The following is a 15,762-nucleotide window of genomic DNA, read 5'->3' as shown; positions in this document are numbered from 1 at the left end:
TATGTTTTGTTAAAATTTAGTTCGCTTATTAAGAAAGATAGACTGTAATTTTAAACGCCATATAGGGCTTTGTAAAGGCCAATATGAAGGGAGAATTGTTATTGGTCAGACAGTATTTTCGAAAAGAAAAATCCAGATAATTTACTCACCACCATGTCATCCAAAATGTTGATGTCTTTCTTTGTTCAGTCGAGAAGAAATTATGTTTTTTGAGGAAAACATTGCAGGATTTTTCTTATTTTAATGGACTTTAATAGAGACCAACACATAACTCAACACGTAACAGTTTTTTTCAACGGAGTTTCAAAGGACTATAAACGATCCCAAACGAGGTATAAGGGTCTTATCTAGCAAAACGATTGTCATTTTTGACAAGAAAAATAAAAAATATGCACTTTTAAACCACAACTTTTCGTCTAGGACCAGTCCAGCACGACCTAACGTAAATGCGTAGTGACGTAGGGAGGTCACGTGTTACATATATAAAACGCACATTTGCGGACCATTGTAAACAATAAACTAACACAAAGACGTTAATTAGTATCAGTTGACATACAACAACGTAGGAACGGTCCTCTTTCAACACACTTGTAAACACTGGGGCGGAGTTTCGCATACGTCATCCGTGACCTCCTGACGTGATGACGTATTGCGTGGGTCACGCTGGGGCATCACGACCGGATCTAGACGAGAAGTTGTGGTCCAAAAGTGCATATTCCCCACTTTTCCTGTCAAAAATGACAATCATTTCGCTAGATAAGACCCTTATGCCTCGTTTGGGATCGTTTATAGTCCTGTGAAACTCCGTTGAAAAAAACTGTTAAGTTTGAGTTAAGCATTAAATGTTGGGCTCTATTAAAGTCCATTAAAATTAGAAAAATCCGGCTTTGTTTTCCTCAAAAAACATAATTTCTTCTCGACTGAAAAAAGAAAGACATTGACATTTTGGATGACATGGTGGTGAGTAAATTATCTGGATTTTTCTTTTAAGAAAATGGAATATTCCTTTAAAGCAATTAGCATTTCTGTAGGCTAAAGCTATACTTCACCTTTTATTATGTCTGATTGAAGTTTGCATTTGCTGAATTTTTTTGCTTCAAGTTCGCTACTCTTTAGTACTGTTCACTTGAATGCTTCCTTTTTAAATCATAAAGACCTTTTTGTTTGGTTTATAACATTAACATTAACCTATTAATCATATTAATATGTTGTAGGTGGGAAGTTAGAACAATGTAAGACTTTCCCAAACACATTTTTATAGGTTCAAAAATAGTGTCTGTTGTAGTTGCCGGCAAAGGATCCAGGTTTGAATTTTTGTCAATATCGCACACCCTTAGGCTGCATGAAATGAATGCTCAAAGGTAAGCTATTATTAGAGTAATAAGTTATTTTACAATTTTATGCGCATGCCCAGTTACGTGATTGGTCATGTTTCATGCGTTTATGGTCGTGTACAGTGTGGATGAAGATTCTATTTAAAATGCCAGTATAAACGAGGATCGTTTTCATTTTAAAATGCCGTTTAAAACGGAAATGCTCTTATGTAAACTGTCAGAAGATGATCTGCTGTGAATTTGTGAAAAGTTTTGATGTGTTATTGAACTAAAAGTGTTTTGGAGGCATAAAAGTAAATTTATTCATCTTATATTTTTTATGATTTCCGAGTTGGGTGTGTAAGTCACCAAATCCAACCTTATATTATTTTATCACTGTCTTGTTACCTAAAACATAAAACCATTTTGAAACATGTCAGCAACTCTTGCAGCTAATAGCTGGGATTTTTATACAGCAGGGTTAGTTGTAACACAGTGTTCCAATTAAGTCTCAGGTATACAATGATAATGAAATGAAAACAATGTAAATGCTATTCATCAAAATGCTAACTGTTAATACAATATCAGGGGAAATAACTCACAGTTATGATTTTTTTTCGTCTTAATTGTGCAGCCCTTTAGAAAAAATCAATTTAAATGCATTGATGCAAGGATGGTTAGATGAAGGATCATGGATGAATGAATGTGTGGATATATATCTATTATAGGTAGATATATAAACAATATCCACCTTTAGTATGTAAACCGAATTATTTTATTGAATTATTTGTGTTTAAAGTAAATTTCTAGCAGTTGTTACAACAAACCCTCTGTTTTTTTACCACGAACCCCACCTATGGTCTAAGTTGTAACATTTTCACTTCTGTCACTTTCGGTGTAATTGTATGATAACGGTAGGTCCCACAAAAAAACTTTTTAATTGTTCATTTGTGTTGATTGTGTAAAAAAATTATGAATCCAACTTAAATATTTTTCGAACGAAAGCCAGAGTCAAAAAGCGTTCGGTTGTGCCGCGCTCTCCCCTACCTAGTGCTTATGGTCAAACACAGTGTCCAATGGTGCGCTGGATTTGAATTCCAGTTCATTATTATGTGAATTACCTGACAGGCAGAGTTCTGTCTCCTTTCCTGCGGTCCATCTCTCTCTGTGGTACCGGATACCAGCGGAAGTTCAGCTTCCAGTTAAAGCCTCCATATGTCATATCAGAACCCGCCATGTACTCGAACGTGTCATCGCTGATCACGTCAATGATGGGACACACAACAGTTCTCCTGTGATAACACACACACATTTGTTTTTCTGTTATGGACTTTTTATTGACTTCATTTGTCTATTTATGAAAAAAGTACTGTTGGTACTACGGTACATTAATGGTGTCAATACACACAAAAATCCAGCTCCATACAATTATCCAACATAATGTAAAGAACATTCTGTGAAAAATAACCTTGATCTCTTTAATACTGACTGAGTAAGGTCATGTCAAAGATTGAAATTGAAGTGAAATCAATGAGTAAAATCAAACTTTGATGCTCCTAATATCATAATTACATTATGAGACTTTAACCTTTAACCTGGATTACACAGACAGGGTCACATGACACATTTAGGGGCGGTTTCCCAGACAGGGCTTATCATATTCCCAGACTAAAATGCATGTTTGAGCTGCCTTAATTTTAAAACACCTTGTACTGACATAACCAGTATTGTTTTTTTAAGGTTTGTTTGTAAAAACGTCCTAATATAACTAATGCATCGTCCTGGATAAATCTAAACCCTGTCCGGGAAACCGCCCCATCGTAATTCATGTTTCATGGTAATCACATTTGGTACCATGATATTTTTAGTGAACCTCCATGAGTATATGCATATATAATAGTATATTCCCAAAAAGCCTTTGTTTGTTGTACTATGATAACATCATGTTAAAACACTATTATAATATCTAGAGACTTTGCTACTTGTAAGTATATACTGAGCTAATCCTGTCTCTAATCCTAAACCTTCATTAAGACATTCTTTCGTTTGTTTACTAAGCCCTTTTTCCTTGCCTGGTCTCCACAATGTAGCTGATATTAGGTTTTAATATCCCTGTGGAAACATCTGATAGCTAAAACCTGAACCACACACAAAGTTTTATTAGGAACACTCTTCTTCACTGCATAGGCCAATACGATCTTAGCAATGTAAATGAGTCTGGTCTGTAAGCGATTAGCTCTTGTTTATTTCCGAATACAGCTGACACATGCTCAGGCACACACCTCTCTGTGCTCAAACAGATGCAGACGCAGATCAGAGGGGACATTTGCTAAACTTGTGTCATCAATCAGCACGAAGCAGCCCACTGTGATGCTAACAGTGGCAATGATGATGGATCACACACACACAAACACTGCAAGCCCACTTCTTTCCTTAATTCAGCGTTCTTCTACAAATGATGCCCCAATAGGCCACCTGCGGCAAGACAACACCACAGAGGATCAGACCCGTTCACATTTGTGTAGAGTAAAAACCCTCAGATACACAAAGAATAAAAAGCAGATAACAGTGTGTTCGTGTTGCTATACCTCACAAGTTCTCTCATTCATGTGGAAATGCAGCCTGAGGTGAAAGCGAACTACAAAAATGCAATAAAGCATTGTGAGGAAACAAGGCTCTAAGAGCTATTGATTTCTCTGGCAAACGGCGGACAAGAGAGTGTGCGTGAAAACGACTGGTTCGTTTTTAAGCTCGACCACAATTGCACAAATGAAATGAAAGGCATGCATGCGTGCTTGGTGTAACGCTGTCACGTTTCTGACCGCATATATGTGTGAGATTTCAGTCTACTAGTGGAATGCAATGTTCTAACCACTGAAGCTCAATCTAAGATAAACATGTTAAAGAAATTTAAACAGGGATAATATGACAAGTGGAGGGACACAATATAAAAGTTTTAGGCTTTGCTTATGAATAGTGGTTTTGGGTGACAAGTTTCACAAAAAAAAGGTTCACATGATTCGCTGTAAGGCAAACACACGTTTTTTAACCTACTGCTGATACAGGCAGACAAGAGACGTTGTTACTTAAAGGATTATTCAATTTTCTTAAAAAAAAAATCCAGATAATTTACTCACCAGCATGTCATCCAAAATGTTGACGTCTTTCTTTGTTAAGTCAAGAAGAAATTATGTTTTTTGAGGAAAACATTTCAGGATTTTTCTCATTTTAATGGACTTTAATGGACCTCAATACTTAACAGTTTTAATGCAGTTTAAAATTGCAGTTTCAAAGATCTCTAAACGATTCCAAACGAGGCATAAGGGTCTTATGAAAAAAAAAAACGCACTTTTAAACCACAACTTCTCATCTTCCTCCGGTCATGTGACACACCAGCGCGACCTCATGTAATACGTCATCATGTCAAGAGGTCACGGATGACGTATGTGAAGAAAGTGTGGAGAAAGAGGACCGTTCCGACGTTGTTGTATGTTGAATGATACTAATGAATGTCTTTGTGTCAGTTTATTGTTTAAAATGGTCCGCAAATGTGCGTTTCATATATGTAACATGTTACCTTTCCACGTCATTACGCAATTACGTGAGGTCGCGCTGGCTCGTCACGCAGCCGGAGGAGGAGGAGAGGTTGTGGTTTAAAAGTGCATATTTTTTATTTTTATTGTCAAAAATGACAATTGTTTAAGTGTTGGGGTCCATTAAAGTTGATTAAAATTACTTTTCCTCAAAAAACATTCTCGACTGTACAAAGAAAGACATCAACATTTTGGATGACATGCTGGTGAGTAAATTATCTGGATTTTTTTAAAGAAAATTGACTAATCCTTTAAGGACAATTAACACAATAACGTTTTCTATGAAAAACTTTCAACTTTTTTTTTCATTTTGGCCATAAATTTACATGACAATGGCGCTTTGAAGGATAAAGGTGTAATGTGTTTTAGCGGCATCTAACGGTGAGATTGCAAATTGCAACCAGCCTCAATTTCGAAACGCAATGAGAAGCTACGGTAGCTGCCACAGGACAAACATGTTGTCGTCTGAAACAACGTAAAGACAAAACGCTTCCTATTGAACAGTTTGTCCATTTAGGGCTACTGTAGAAACATGACGGCAACTTCCATGTAAGATGATGTAGATAAAACGTGTATGTAGATAAAAACGGCTCATTCTAAGCTAATAAAAGCAATACAGTTTATTATGTGAGGCCTTTATACACCACTGATAATATAATATATTACATTGCATTTATGTCAAGATATCCTTCTAAGTTACACAATGCACCTTTAAAGGAACACGCCCACATTTTGGGAATTTAGCTTATTCACCGTATCCCCCAGAGTTAGATAAGTCCATACATACCTCTCTCATCTCCGTGCGTGCTGTAACTCTGTCTGACGCAGCCCCCGCTAGCTTAGCTTAGCACAAAGACTGGAAATGCATGGCTCCAGCTAGTATACTGCTCCCAATAAGTGACAAAATAACGCGATCATTTTCCTATTTGTGTGTTGTGATTTGTATAGTCAAACCGTGTACAAATAACAAGGTGATATGAGACACAGCGATCTTTTAACAGTATACATACTGAGAACTATATTCTCTGAAGACGAAGCACTGCCGCATGGGCGGAGTGATCTGCTCGCAGCACACGAGAAGCCCCTGGTGAGGAGCAGAGAGTTCGGTCAGAGTTGTGCAAATCACTCCGCCCATGCGGCAGTGCTTCGTCTTCAGAGAATATAGTTCTCAGTATGTATACTGTTAAAAGATCGCTGTGTCTCATATCACCTTGTTATTTGTACACGGTTTGACTATACAAATCACAACACATAAATAGGAAAATGATCGCGTTATTTTGTCACTTATTGGGAGCAGTATACTAGCTGGAGCCATGCATTTCCAGTCTTTGTGCTAAGCTAAGCTAGCGGGGGCTGCGTCAGACAGAGTTACAGCACGCACGGAGATGAGAGAGGTATGTATGGACTTATCTAACTCTGGGGGATACGGTGAATAAGCTAAATTCCCAAAATGTGGGCGTGTTCCTTTAAATGCAAACTGGATTTTAAAGTGCAAGCTTTTGAAAACAATACCATTATCGTGTCCGCGTAAACATCACCTTTACCGCACCCGAGCAAACAATACCGTTATCGTGACCACGGAAAACAACATTGATACCAAGCCAGCGCAAACAATACCGCTACTGTGTCCGTGTTAACAATATCGTTATCGTGTCTGTGTAAACGACTAAATGTGAATTTGTTAAAACCGTGACGTTACTACTGGCTTTGCATGCATAATATTTTGTAATTTTCGTGGATCTGTGTGAATGGGGATTGATTTGACAACGGTGTCATCTATAAACAAAAAAAAAGGAAATAGAAAAACTTTTCTGCTTTAATACACTGCTGTGGTTTAAAAACCCTTAGTTTTAAAGGTGTTGTTTTACGAGGTCAACAACATCTGTTTTTTTACGCTGCAATAAAATGATTATAGCGCAGGGTGTGCTTATAATAGCTGCATAACGCCCCTAAATACTAACAAATATCCAACACACAGTGCAAACCTTTAATACCGTCACAGATCTAAGTGACTGATATATATCTGTGCCTGCTGTAACTAAAGGCATTTATTCCAGGCTGAAGAACATCACATCTGGTATGTGTTCACACATCCATTCAGAGACAAGATGTTATTTGTTGCAAAAAAATCTCCATGTGTCTTAAGAGATTTATCAGAAGTTACAGTACATTTACACGGGACGAAAGCGTTAACGCTTGACGAAAGGCTTGCCAATCACAGTGGCCGCAACACATGCTCTGGTCTTGCATAAATGTAACTGGCTGGCTCGCACTAGGTTATTTGCATAAGGCGATCTGATTGACTGACGCACATGTTGGCGCTTGAAAAGTTGAGAAATGTTCAACTTCTGCCTCGAGCAACGGGAGTGACGCGACGTTAACGGATCCACAATCCAGTTCGACAACGCACCCATTAAAAGTAAATGAGAAGTGTTAATGCTTACGCCCGTGTGAATGTACCGTAAATGTTCAAATAAGTAAATATCGCTGAGCTTGGAGCATATCCATCGGGAGCTGTAGTGCTTACTTGTCAAGTTTGATGCGAGCGAGCAGTGGCTCCAGCCAGCCGGTGGTGCACTCGCAATGGGCATCCAGAAAGGTGATCACCTGACCCGTTGAGATGGACGCACCCCTTAATCGAGCACGAATCAGACCAGAGCGCTGCTCCATCCGTACCACCCTGACGGGCACCTCCAACTGCCGCACATACTGTTCCAGCTGCCTTTTCAGGAAGTCTTAATAAACACAGAGGGAGCAAATTATTTAAATTATATGTTGGTAAGGTAACACAAAAACGAGAAGTGTTTTATTTGTGCAGCACTGTTGGTAGGTCATTGCGTAAGCAGCACAGTAAGGCATGGGTTCGATTTCAACACACATACTGATAAAAACATCTAGTATAGATAAAATCATATTCATATTTAGTTGAATCATAAATGCTACCTCATAAATGTTTTTATATACCACAGAGGACATCAACATGGCGACAATCCCCAGACAAAAATGGAGCTACTGAACAGGCGTATTGGTGATGTACACGTTCAACCATTTTCAACCACTTCAATGACTGATCAAGTATACCTCTGCATAAGTATCTGCTGTGGGTGGATGAGTTCATGTTGCCAATGACTCCAGCGCTGTTTTTGAGAGCTCTCAGCTCCTGTAGAGCCGATGCTATAAGAGGATCAACATCCTCAGCTGCAGAATCCATCAAACCGTTTTACTTTCAGTTTCAGCTAAGTGAAACCAATTCTTCTTGTTCTTATCAAAAAGCTATTTTCAAGAGCCATTAAAATGTCTGACAGGACTATTCAAACCCAGGGTTTTCAGACACACGGTGTAGAGGTCATACTATAACCGTGAATAAAACCAAACTAAAAGCAAAAGGAAACCTGTGAAAAATCAACATAATTTTTCATCAGTGCATCTATCAGCTGAATAGTGTAGTCAAGTAAATCCAAACAAATGATAACCCCAAACTGTCAGAAGAATCATTACATGCCAAAAGCACACACAAGAGGAAATCACAGGGATTTAAAAGGTTAAACAGAAGGGACATGTCTGTGCAATACACTTTCACAGCAGTTTCATCTGCTCTCTCGCTCTCATGCCTTATTTGAGGTGAGATATGTGGAACAGAACACTGTGAAGTACAAAAGCAGCAGGGGTTTCACGTGCCAATGACCCCATCCCCTTAAAAAACACACCAGAAACTGAAAGATAAAGCAGACAGACTGAGTGTTGTTATCAGCAGTGAGAGAAAAAACAATTGAACTTTCATTTTCTGTCTCATGTCGCTGCCTGGTAATCTCAAATGTGATTTTTTTCTAAACTGCAGGAAGACAAAAGCCATAAAATGCAGTACAATCTTTAATTCAAAAAACACAAATTGTTTAAAATCCACGTCAGGTTAGATGACAAATCATACCGTATTGACTATAAAAAATCCTAAAAATGCCACAAAGCTGTGGATCAGACTAGCATGCAATATTTCAAGTCTTTTAAAGGCATTTTTATGTGAACTATAGCTACCTATACTATACACAAAACATTATCCCACTATCTCTGGATAACATGATTCACTTCATGTTCGTGTCGTCTACATTATATGCACTTACGCACCAATTGCCAACAAAACACAGACATTTGATGCCGTTTTCCTTACTGCCTGTGACTTATAAATAGGGTTTTAACGGTATACCGGTATGTCGGTTTACTGTGATATTAAAGCGTAACTAAACCCCTGGTCAGAGCGTGACTCCACCCACTGGCAATATTTGAAAAATGCAAGAAAAGTGGGCAGATCCCAACGGAGATAGAGGGGACGAACTAAGCTTGTACCATGTGTGTGGTGAGATCGTAACAAGGGCGTGGTGAGCTTCAATTTGCTTACGTCACAAGTTATTTTTTGGACCCAACATCCAATAGGAGAATTCAACTGCAGTAGCCACCATTCAACCTGAAGAGGGCAGCACTCAGACGTTTTTACACAATATATTGTAGTATTGAAACACTTTATATCCAAATGTCAAAAAACTTACTAAAATCAATGAACAGCACTAATAAAGCATCATTTTTACAGATCATTAACTAAAAAAAGTTGGTTTAGGGTTTAGTTACTCTTTAACATGCACGATTATCATACCGTGAACATTTGCTTATCCATTTTGGGGGGAAATGAAAGCAGATCTCACCTGCGCTGCTATGAATATGCATTTTCCATGTGAGTGTTTAGACTCCACATCATGTACAGCTGAGAAAATATGTCAGAACCAAAGGCTACAAATTCTTATCTTTATCCTTTGCCGAAAAGAAGTTAAATTCTGCAGTATGGAAATATACTAGTCAACATTTGAAGTGGATCAAAAAAGTTTATCAAAGTTGTCCTAAGACAAGAATGGGTATTAGGAATTGGTTTTATGTAAACTTTTTTAAATGGTTTTGATCCACTTCGAATGTTGACTAGTGTACTTTGGTTATCCGAAAATGGCCCTGCACATTTTTCTCTCCCATCTATGCTGTTTAGGAGGAAGAACAGTTTGGTTTATTCTTGTCTATAATCTAAAGAGTTATTCCTTATTTTCTTAAAATGGGAGATGTGAAGCTTTATTTTATCTTTATTTATTTGTTTTAAAAGGTAGACTCATACTCATACTATAAAAAGCCCTCTGCAGTAGGGGTGGGCGATATGACCAAAATCTTATATCCTGATAGGATAGATTTTATAACGATGTATCACGGTAGATTTTTCTTTTAATAAGGTTTTATGTTATTCAAATGTTTAATGCCATAGAATTTTCATAATTCTCACAAACTTATACAAGCATAAAAAAGAAGACAAAAACAAACAAAACTGAAGCTAACTAAAGATAAATAGCCAATGATGAAATAAGGATAATAAATAATGTATATATATTTATATCTTATTTAAAGCAGAAAAGCGATTTAGTCAAGAGCAGTGAGAGATTTTCTCTCAATGCTGTTTGATTAACATGAGTGACAGACAGGAGTAAAATTAGGTAATTTCCCCAAGACCAGTCACTCCGGACCCAATATACTGCAATGCAGCCGCGCTAGAGGCATCAATGTTAATCAATTGTGATTTCAATGTTAAGTCAATGTAAAGCGCGTTAACGCGCGTCTGGAGGTCTCGCGGTGCGAATGAGGCGTTAGGCGCGCACAGTAGAGGCGTTTCCACCTCATGGTGCGAATTGAGTGTTGCCGCGGCAAACACGCGAGTTGAAAAATTTGAACTGTGCGTTCAAACTTTGCCGCATTCACAAATCAGGAGCTTGCTCTGGTAGTGACGTGATTACAGGAAATGAGCAGAGTCGCAGAAGCCCCTCCCATGACGCGGATTTCCACGTCAATGTCTCGATGATTAGAATTTCACGGGCGAATGGAGCGAGTAAACTCAAGATGTTTAAGCAGCAAACTAGACACGGTAAATGCAAATTTGACGCCTCAAACGCAGCTAGTGTGAACCTACGGTTCCACGTGCATTTGCTTTTTCAACGGTTTACTTTCTCTTAAGACCTAAATCTTCATGTTCAGCACTGTTGTTTGTGTATTAATCATTTGTTTTAAAACTGTGGTGCTTAAATATGTGTACAAATGTTACGTTTTCGTCAACACGCGCACAGCAACGTGACATGGCCGCGTATCCTCCATAGAAAAGATAAGCCAAAAACTCTACCGTTTGACAAATTTCTACCGGTTTATCAAATCTACCGGTTTATCGCCCACCCCTACTCTGCAGTCGTCTCAAGGAAATCCATTTTTTAATTTCTATGAGGTATTTGTTCCAGAGTTCAGTTTATCCACTAGTCAGACCATTAAACAAACAGAGAATGGAAGTTCAGACGCGCAACTGCTACAACATACGTGCGTCTAATTAAACTATAATTAAATTTGTCTATACCGTGAAATTTTCAATGATGATTATTATACTGTGAAAAACTCATACAGTTACAACCCTACTTCTAACCTGGTTGGGACCGCCCCATTTCAACACAATCCAGCGTTAAACAAACACCCCCCACACCTTCGCTGCTAACCAGGATAAACAAACTATAACCATTGTGTTCTTTGGGAAGCTGAACAAGCTTTATTTTTCCTCACAAACAACAACAAACTTCTTTGGTTACGTTGATTTCCTGTCAGCTCTTGGTTGGCATGTCTGTGTGCTATTCCAGTCAAAGTGCCCATATAAGGACTTCAACTGTACTTCCTGCATTGAAATCGCCCATAAAAGAAATAAAGCAAGATTGTTACATACGAATCTTTCATGTTTGAAAAAAAACTTTTTGAAACGAACCCTGGCAAAGTGCAATAGCATATGTCTGTCATACGTCCAACTGCTTTTTTGACACTTTGTTTATCATGAGGAAGACTGCATGTCAGAATACATGAATAGCTTTAGGCTCCACTTTATTTAAGTCCCATCTTACATGATTGCCCACTTAACTTTCTCTTTCACACAGACATATGTCACATTATTTCAATGAAATTGAAGTTTTGTGAAAGGCATTTCTTTTAATTGCATTAAAAACTGTCAAATGTGTGCTGCACTCAACTGTAAAGTGTATAGAAGTGTCTAAATCCACACGCATGTAAAGCAACATCATGGCATATCCCTCGAGTCGATTATGTGAAAATAAGGAGGGTGGGTGAGTGAGAGAGAGAGAGAGAGAGGACATCATTAGAGGACAAAATTGCAGAGCAGCTAGATGAGAGGAAGAATTTGGGTCTTTATCTCTCTACAGGAGCGACAGATTAGCACAGATGAGGAGGGAAGAAGCAGGGGGCTGGCAGCTATTCTTATGCGGTACGTGACCTATGGAGTCAATCTATTACTGAACCAACTAGTGCATGTGAGTGTGTGCATGATGGGGAGAGAGAGGGAAGACATCAATGCATCTTTTTTGCATCTGTCAAAATGTTGCAGCAGTTAGGCAGGAGTGCATGTGCGTGCCACTGGCTTCAATGACATTTCAAAGCAATTTTTAACACTCTGTAACTTTACAATCTTTCAACAAACCCAACAGAGTTCTGCAAGGGTGACGTATTTTTATAGGCGAAACCCTAAAGCGAGTTAGCATTTTAGCACTTCTGGTTCCATCATCCTGGGTTTTTTGGTTAAATGCCAGATATAATGTCGTCTGTGTGCAAACAAAAGCACTAAATATTATCACGTTTTTTCTACAACATACCTGTAATGCCCATCTTGTAAATAAACATGACAACAGACACATAACTATGTACCAAACTTATACAAATAATTGGAATTTGCATTAGACATTTGCGAATAAAGCAGCATTTCCATCCAAGAGAGCAAAATCCTCATAAACTCGAAGGCACCACTGCTATGAGACACATGTAGCCGATTGCAACACTTACTTAAATAGATGCATGTTTTCCAAAGTCACGGAGTAATCGTGTTACACAATCATAATTTTTTTTAAACCAAAATAACTTTATTAGGATTTTGCCCAAAATCGAGCAGTCTTAACAAACATAAATACGAACATGTACTGTAAGTTATTCTACTTTTTAGCAAAAAAGTCTTTTTCTAATCTTAAGCATTTTAAAGCATGTCATAAAACGTCTCGTTCTGGTTCTTCATTCTGATTGGTTGAAATGCGTTCTAAGCCATGATAAAATACCACGGTAAACCCACGGTTCAGACCGCATTACAAGTATCACTGCGCCACTGTTGCTGCGTACTGATTTATGAAAATAAACACCACAGTCTTTAATCATTTTTAAATTTTTCTACATTTGCACAATTATGACGATATCCAGATAAATGACAATAAATATTGTTGAGTCATTTCGTCAATAAAGAGAATTCTCTGAGTTGTTTTTGTCTTAAATTGATATTTACGCTATTATCCACTAGATGGCAATCTTACCCAACTTAAACACTGACGCATTCACTCGACACAACAGCGTTGTGGTGGATTTAGCGTGACGTGTAAGTTTTGATGGCTCTGAATCTGATCTCTTACAAAAGTTCTTCACAAAAATGAAATTATCTCCGCTTTTAGCTGAAAATTTGAGAGGTGATAACTGATAAGAAAACAAATGAAGGTAGGATGAAACGTTTTTTTGTTGCTGTTGTTGGAAAGCGGATGATCTGTTCTTTCATTTGATATTTTATGTTTATATAAATAAGATAATTTTTCTGTAAGGCATTAAACTAAAACTGGGTGGCAACTTAAAAAACCGCTGACGGGGAAAGAGATAAGCATGCATAAATGCAATAAACCCCGCGAAGCAGTGGGGTTACAATGCATTTTATAACAGCTAAGGGGGTTTTAGGCACTCCGCTTCACGTCGTGCCTAACAACGCTCCTTAGCTGTTATAAAATGCACTGGTAACCCACTGCTTCTTGGGGCTTATTGCTTTATTTTGTGTGCGTATGTGATACAAGTTTGTGTATCAAAATAACTCGAGCTGCTTAACATCTGAGGTAGTGTGTCCTGTGAAGCTCAAGAGTCTAAACCACACATTTTGACTAACATACAGGCTCGAAAAAGTACAAAGCGACACTCGTAAAACCACTAATGAGGAAAAGATAGCTTGCTGTTACATTCACTATTTACCCTCCAATACAGACAATAACTCTAAAGAGAGAGATAAAAACCGAGAGGAGAAATCGATAGAGTTGAAACATGAAGGACAAAGAGACAAAAGGGTTTTTGAAGCGTGCCCTTCAGATAAATAATGCTCTTAAAACAGTAAGGGTAGCATTTTTACTCGTGTGAATGACTGGTTCTTACTGAAAAATTCACACCGATACAATAAACAAAAAGTCTGTGTTATGTTTTCGACTACAACAAACCTTACGTAAGTCATTCCTATTGTCACTGGGCACACATGCTCCGACAAACTGAGCTATGGTGCTAATGTGGACGGGTTCGAAATTGGCTTGCAAGAATTCTCAATCCCCCATCCTATTAGAAACGTGACACATACACGTTTTTCGTATGCAACAATGTCACAGTGATTTGAGCAATTGAGCTACTGTCTTAGTTTATGAGGGAATGTATACGCAGTAGCACTACGCTCCAAGCCGGGTCACCCGGGCCTCACATACAGGGCACTCAGCAGATGATGCGATGCCCGAGTCACACAGAGGTGATGTTTACAAGGGTCAAGGGTACTGAAAAGCAGCTGCTATCAAGACCACCGCCGACCAGAGGTCCACCAGATGCATTTCTGCACATTTCTACAGCACTGCCAACTCCAAACCCTCAGGTTATTAAGAGCAAGTACTAACATTACTGCATCTGAAGTGCAAATGTGTGTGAATGGGAGATTGTGACAGTGTAATTCCAGGTATCTATTCATTATACCTACTAATCCACTAATCCCATAATCTAACCAAATTACAGGTTATGAAGACAAAGACACCAGACAAACCCAGACACACACACAATCAGACACATGATAACATGTGCATCTCTCTCTTTCTCTCTCTCTCTCTCAATGTGTCTCAACAAAAACACTTGTGTTTCAGGGTGTAAATCAAATTTCAGCCTTGACGTTACAAATCAACAAGGTCACCGGCCATCTTTTTCCTCCACATGTGTTCTTTTTCCTTTTACACCACACATATACTATACACTGAAATGGAGCTAACATGACAGCATTTTTAGATGGAGGAAAGCAAACCATGTCATTATCTTCATAGCAATGCAGTACAATGTCCCCGTCCTAACTTGAATAAATACACAGAGATATGTAATTAAGTGTGTGGGATTTTTCAACAATTAGCTCCAGATACATTTACATTTATGCATTTCACAGATGCTTTAAGGGGCTGTTTACACTTGGTATTAAGATGTGTTTTCATCGATCGGATCACAAGTGGACGAGAGAGACACATTACCTTTACACCTGGTATTTAAATCCGTCTCTTTTGTCCACTTTCGACCGCTTCTGTGCTGAATACTATGAGGGGGTGGTCTGTGAGACGGTGGGCGAGTCTCTCTGCTGTCATTCAAACCCGAGCGGGAGTAATTATGAGTTTATATGGACGCAAACTAATAATATGTCGGAGTGCACTGCTTGTTTAGCAAGTAAACATGCTGCACAGTGTTTTGTACATGAGTATGTAAGAGCTTTCTTTGAATTTTCAGCGCAATTGATGAAATAGGATCGCGCAACTTTCACACACTTTCAAAACGAAACTACGGAGATCAGCCGCTTAGTTTTATCAATGAAAGGCTAAAAATAGCGCTGTTCACCGAATTTTCACGCCAGAAATCAAAAAAGACGTAAAACTTGAGTTTAATACCTAAGATTAGATAAATGGGCGGAGAGAAGGCGGTCGCGTGTGGCTGTTCGA

General features: G+C 38.4%; 1 protein-coding gene across 4 annotated transcripts in view; it reads right to left on the bottom strand.

Moving 5' to 3' along the window:
• galnt1 (UDP-N-acetyl-alpha-D-galactosamine:polypeptide N-acetylgalactosaminyltransferase 1) overlaps positions 1–15,762 on the bottom strand; it is a 111,770-nt gene that overhangs the window by 15,504 nt on the left and 80,504 nt on the right. For all 4 annotated transcript variants that reach the window (XM_073872146.1, XM_073872148.1, XM_073872145.1 and 1 more), the window contains 2 exons: positions 7,434–7,641; positions 2,435–2,605 (listed from right to left, as the gene is read on the bottom strand). In XM_073872146.1, the coding sequence (XP_073728247.1) occupies positions 2,435–2,605; positions 7,434–7,641 (379 nt within the window). The remainder of the gene's footprint in view (positions 1–2,434; positions 2,606–7,433; positions 7,642–15,762) is intronic.

This window comes from Misgurnus anguillicaudatus, chromosome 10 (genome assembly GCF_027580225.2).
Source record: "Misgurnus anguillicaudatus chromosome 10, ASM2758022v2, whole genome shotgun sequence".
Taxonomy (NCBI): Eukaryota; Metazoa; Chordata; class Actinopteri; order Cypriniformes; family Cobitidae; genus Misgurnus; species Misgurnus anguillicaudatus.
This window is presented reverse-complemented; position numbering and strand designations above follow the sequence as displayed.